A 6000-nucleotide genomic window follows, 5' to 3' on the forward strand; every position below is an offset into this window, starting at 1 on the left:
ACTATAAGCAAGTACAAGTATTATACTATAAGCAGTATTGTACTATACTATAGTACAGTATCATACTGTAATCATTTATTTCTTTATTTATTATCCATATGTCCTCATGAATTTCTTTTTTCCCCCAGTGATTTATAACTCATTACTGAATTTAATTATTTTGATGTTCAACTGCCCTGTCCTTTGTTTTCTGCCCAAGGATTTATAATCAAATTCTGTGTCCATAAATTACTTTGATTAGTTCTCCTGTAAGTGAAAAAACCATATAAAGAGGAAATGTACTCAGATGTTGCTCTCATCCCTTCCCAAATGCCTTCTTTTTTTTTTTTTAAACACTTTTACCTTTAAATAATATCAACACCAACAAGGGGGTCAAGCTCACAACCCTGAGATCAAGAGTTGCATGCTCCACCCAGGCCAGGTGCCCCCCATTCTTATATACCCCAATTCTTGTAGATAACCAAGTTCATTGTTTTCTGGTTTATTCCTGTTTCTTATTGTAATGATGAGAAAATACAGATATGTGTATTTTTTATTTTCTTTTTTACTCAAAAGATATTACACTTTTTATACTATACATGTTCTGGGCTTTTTTTTTTTTTTTTTTCACTTCATAGTATCTCTGGAAATCAGTTCAAGTGAGTTAATAGACCTGTTCCTCACATTGTTTTCCCGTGCTGTGTAGCACTCAATGTCTACACTACTGTGTAGACTGTATCGATGGGTACCATAGCTATTTAGCCAATCTCCTGCAGCTGGACATTCAGGTAATTTCCAGTATTCTGCCGTAACAAATAATTTTTCACTGAATAACCTGTGCATATGTATTTTTATATTGTTGAAGTTGCATGGTTGAAGGGCAAAGGTATGTCATTTTGATACATATTACCAAATTCCCCTCCATTTGGTTTATATCCTTGGAGTTGTACCTTTTTTTCTTTTTTTATACATTTCCACCAGAAATATATGAAAGTGACTATTTCCCCATAGACTATATTGATAAACATTTGCAATCTATTAATCCAATGAGTGGGAAATAATATCTCAGTGAAGTTGTAATTTGCATTTATCATATTATGGGTGAAATTGAATATCTTTTAATATGGCTGAGGATTGTGTTTATAATTTTGTGTGAATTGTCTGTTCATGTCTTTTGCCCATTTTTATTTATTTATTTATTTATTGAACTCTGTTAGACCAAGAACTCAAGAACTAACTGCTATTTGAAAGTTTAAATATTCAGACTGTGGAATACTTCCATTTCCAATTATAATTCAGTCATAAAGGCTGGATTTACTCTTTTTTTTTTTTAAGATTTTATTTATTTATTTGACATTCAGAGATCACTAGTAGGCACAGAGGCAGGCAGAGAGAGAGGGGGAAGCAGGCTCCCTGCTCAGGAGGGAGCCCAATACGGGGCTCTATCCCAAAACTCTGGGATCATGACCTGAGCCAAAGGCAGAGGCTTTAACCCACTGAACCACCCAGGCACCCCTTTGCCCATTTTTAAATAGGATTTTTGGTTACAATATTTTGGTTTTCAATATTTAAAAGTTTTTCATAAATTATGGATATTGTGAATATTTTATTACATTTCATCGAATGTCTTTTGACTTTATGGGGCTTTTTGTCATACAAGCTCTAAATTTTGACACATTCAAATAAATGCATCTGCCTCTGGATTTCAGTCATTGTTAGAAAGTCTTTTCCTGGGGCCGCCTGGGTGGCTCAGTTGGTTAAAGCCTCTGCCTTCTGCTCTGGTCATGGTCCCAGGGTCCTGGGATCGAGCCCCAAATCAGGCTATCTGCTCTGGGGGGAGCCTGCTTCCCTTCCTCTCTCTCTGCCTGCCTCTCTGCCTATTTGTGATCTCTGTCAAATAAATAAATAAAATCTTAAAAAAAAACAAAACACACAAAACAACAACTTAAAAAAAGAAAAGAAAATCTTTCCCTGGGGTGCCTGGGTGGCTAGAGGGTTGGGCCTCTGCTTTTGGCTCAGGTCATGATCTCATGGTCCTGGGATTGACCCTCGCATCAGGCTCTCTGCTCAAGGAAGATCCTGCTTCCCCTCTCTCTCTGCCTACCTCTCTGCCTACTTGTGATCTCTCTCTTTCTCTGTCAAATAAATAAATAAAATCTTAAAAAAAAAAGAAGTCTTTCCCTCCACTGAGAGTATAAAGGAATTCACATGTTTTCTTCTAGGGCTTGCATAGTTTTATTTTTTTATAATTAGGCTTCTTAAGCTTTTAGACTTTATTCTTCCATACGATTTGAGGAATGCATCTAATTTTATATTTTTCCAAATAGCTATCCAGTCCCAGTACTTCTTATAAAAAGACTGTTTGCCGAGTGATTTTAGATGGCAACTTTGTCATATTTGTATAGATAGTTGGGTCTGTTTCTGGACCGTTTGTTCTGGTCTAGCCACCTGTCTGTTCATGTGCCTGTACTATTTTAATTTTAGAGGCTTTGTATTATGTCTTAATATCTGACTGGGCTTGATCTTCCCCACAGCTTTGTTCCAGTATTTTCCTAGCTAATCTTACGTGTTCTTTTTCCTCATGGGAATCGTAGAGTCAACTCATACAATTCTATGAAAAAGCCCATTTTTATTTTTGTTGGGATTGCATTAAATTTGTAACTTTGAGTATAATTTAAATGAAATAACTCTGGCAAAAATGTGTTCCATAACTGGTTCCACTTTAGTGACTATGATTTAAATCACTTATTTTGGGGCGCCTGGGTGGTTTAGTGGGTTAAAGCCTCTGCCTTCAGCTCAGGTCATGATTTTAAGGTCCTGGGATCAAGCTCCACATCAGGCTCTATGCTTGGCAGGGAATCTGCTTCCCTTCCTCTCCCTCTGCCTGCCTCTCTGCCTACTTGTGATCTCTGTCAAATAAATAAATAAAATCTTTTAAAAAAATAAATCTTTTTTTTTAAAAAATCAATTATTGTAAGTTTTCTAATTTATCAACCTTTTACTTTTTTAAATTTTTAAAAAAATTTTAACTTTTGTAAAGATTTTATTTATTTATTTGACAGACAGAGATCACAAGTAGGGAGAGAGTCAGGCAGAGAAAGAGAAGAGGAAGCAGACATCCCACTAAGCAGAGAGCGCGATGCGGGGCTTGATCCGAGGACACTGGGATCAGGACCTGAGCCAAAGGCAAAGGCTTTAACCCACTGAGCCACCCAGGTGCCCCACCTTTTACTTTTCTTTTACATATCTGTGAAATAATGTAAGGAGGTTAAGTACTGACTGACTAGTGTTTAATTTTTATTTTAGATTTCCATGGTGTCAGTAATTCATATTCCTGATCAAACGTATAAACTTTCCTGTAGAATATTGTATCAATATTTACTCCTGGCTCAAGGTCAATTTCATGATCTTAAGGTAAGTACCCTGTTATCTTATCTCTGTCCCTTTATCTGGAGAGTTTCAAATAATGACCATGTATAAAGAGATAAAATTTTTCAGTTATCACAGAAACTAGCTATTATTTGCTATTGGGTTTGCTAGCTTACAAATTTTTAGCAGCTTTTATGACTCCCAGATTTACAGAGTAATTGTTTGGGTGCCTGGGTGGCTTAGTCATTTGGGGGTCTGACTGTTGATTTCTGCTCAGGTCGTGATCTTGGGGTCGTGGGATCAGTCCACATCAGGCTCTGTGCTCAGTACAGAGTCTGCCCCCCCTTTCAAATAAGTAAATCAAATCTTAAAAAAAAAAAGGAGTAATTGTCATTTGTGATTATCCTTCACCTTGTGTCTTTGATTTTCAGCAACTCTTCATGTCTGCAAATAATAATTCCACTCCCTCCAGCAATTCATCTCCAGAGGAAAAAAGCAGAGAGCGCAGTTTGCTGGAAAAGGCCGGGCTGTCCGAGAGCGAAGCGGAGCCTCCAGAGGAGAACAGCAAGGACTGTGTGGTTTGCCAGAATGGAACTGTGAACTGGGTGCTGCTGCCCTGTCGGCACGCATGCTTGTGTGACGGCTGTGTTCGCTATTTCCAGCAGTGTCCCATGTGCCGGCAGTTTGTTCAGGAGTCTTTTACACTTTGTAGTCAAAAGGAGCCAGAGAAAGACAAACTGAAAGCTCTTTGAGAGTGTTATTATGACTGAAAAGTATACTTTCCACTGAAGATGTAGAAATTTGTGTTCTTGGAATTGACCATAACATGGAATCTACAGTGTTGACCATCAGTGAAAATTCTATTTTAACTTCACCTTTGCATGGTACATGGATGATGACATGAATTCCTTCCTGTCCCATATGCTAAATACTGGAATACCATCTGTGTTAATACATAAAAAATGCATTCACCTCTTGGGAAGAATGTAAATGTTTGGCCTTTTATCAGCTAGCGGAGTTCACATGATGCTGATTAGGAAAAATCCCGAAGAGCAGTCCATCTAAAATCTGAGGAGGTAAAAGTCAAGATCTCTGGATGTTTTTGCCTTTGACATCATCTGGATTGCAATTGGGAAAAAACTGAATTCTTCCTAAAGTAATTTTATGTTCCCCAGTTTCTAAAGGAGTTGGAAAGGGCTTCTAACTCTAAATCTTTTCCTAAAATAACAGTTTTTATAAAGATCCATCTAATTTTCCTTATAGTCACATAAACACAAGTCTTAATTTTAATATAGCATCTTAAATCATAAATGTGAGATGCAATTCTTGTCTGTTCTCAGTGTATCATAGATTAAAATGATACTCATCTATAGGAAGCAGATATATAAAACTTGGATAATAAAATGTCTTGGATAATTAAATTTATTGTCAAATATGATTAGGTTAGCAGAATGTGACCTATCAGGGAAGAACTGTGAGACTTGTAATGCCTTACTTTTGATTTCCTCCTGTGTAGCAAATCCTTCTAAAACCAAAAAAGTTTTAGAGCCAGAAAAGCTGTTAAGAGAAACAAATAACTATTTTTTTCTACTCTATTTTTATTCCAAATAAACGCATATCCTCCAGAGTAGTAACCTGATAGGCAAAAAGCCCCATCCCTCCTGCTTTCCAAGATGACAAAGAAGAAAAAGGTAAATCAGAGCTTTTCTGTGTCTTCAGGGGAAATTACCTTCCATTGACCAAGAAATTAGATCATGGCAAATAAACTGAACTTCAGGGAAATTTTCAAGACTTCTTTGTCCTGTTTGTATTAAGAGTAATGCCTTATCTTTGTATCAGTGTTTCTACATAATATCATTTTATTCTAATCAAATATAACACTGAAAAAGATATTACCTATTCTCCATTTTATAAACCGAATCAAACTTTCATCTCTGCTCAGTAGCTATTTATTAAATACCTCCTAGGGGCCAGATCCCTCTTGGCAATCTGGGCTACAGAGAATCGGGCAAGACTTCTGGCCTCAAAGGAGGACTGGCAGCATTTTAGAAACATGTCCCCACCTCGGAAGTCCCAAGGCCTCTGCTCCAACCTTGCCCCTGGAAGCAGGGGTCAGGGAAAGCTACAGTTAGCTCATACCAGTTTATCTGGGAAACTCACCCTGTGCTGTAAATTGGGGGAATCCTCAAAGATCACTTTGTCCATCTCAGCCATCCTGCTTCTCTTTACCAATCCATTCGTACTGAAACGGTCTGAGCCATGTGGTTGCTTTCTCATCTGCGATAGATTTTCACCTACAATCTTCTCCATTCTTTGTAACTGTTTAATTGTAGTAAGATATACATACCAGAAAATTTTAACTATTTTTTAAGTGTACAGTTCAGGAACATTACGTACGTTCGCATGGTTGTGTGCCTATCATCAGTAACCATCTTCAGAATGTTTTATCACCCTAAACTGAAACTCTATATCCATTTAAACACTGACTCCCCATTCTCCCTCTTTTCAGCTTCTAGTAACCACTCTTCTACTTTCTGTCTTTATGAATTTGACTATTCTAGGTATTTCATATACCTGGAATCACGTAATATTAGTCCTTTGGGGTCTGACTTATCTCACTGGGTACAATGTCTTCAAGGTTCATCCGTGCTG

General features: G+C 37.2%; 1 protein-coding gene across 1 annotated transcript in view; it reads left to right on the plus strand.

Annotated features, from left to right (window-relative positions):
- CGRRF1 (cell growth regulator with ring finger domain 1) overlaps positions 1-5130 on the plus strand; it is a 30463-nt gene extending 25333 nt beyond the window's left edge. The window contains exons 5-6 of the mRNA XM_004738815.3: positions 3286-3393; positions 3780-5130. Of these exons, the coding sequence (XP_004738872.2) occupies positions 3286-3393; positions 3780-4100 (429 nt within the window). The 3' untranslated portion in view covers positions 4101-5130. The remainder of the gene's footprint in view (positions 1-3285; positions 3394-3779) is intronic.
- The last annotated feature ends 870 nt before the right edge of the window (positions 5131-6000 follow it).

The sequence above is a fragment of the Mustela putorius genome, unplaced genomic scaffold (assembly GCF_011764305.1).
Source record: "Mustela putorius furo isolate JIRA1106 unplaced genomic scaffold, ASM1176430v1.1 tig00000129_pilon_pilon_pilon, whole genome shotgun sequence".
Lineage (NCBI taxonomy): Eukaryota > Metazoa > Chordata > Mammalia > Carnivora > Mustelidae > Mustela > Mustela putorius.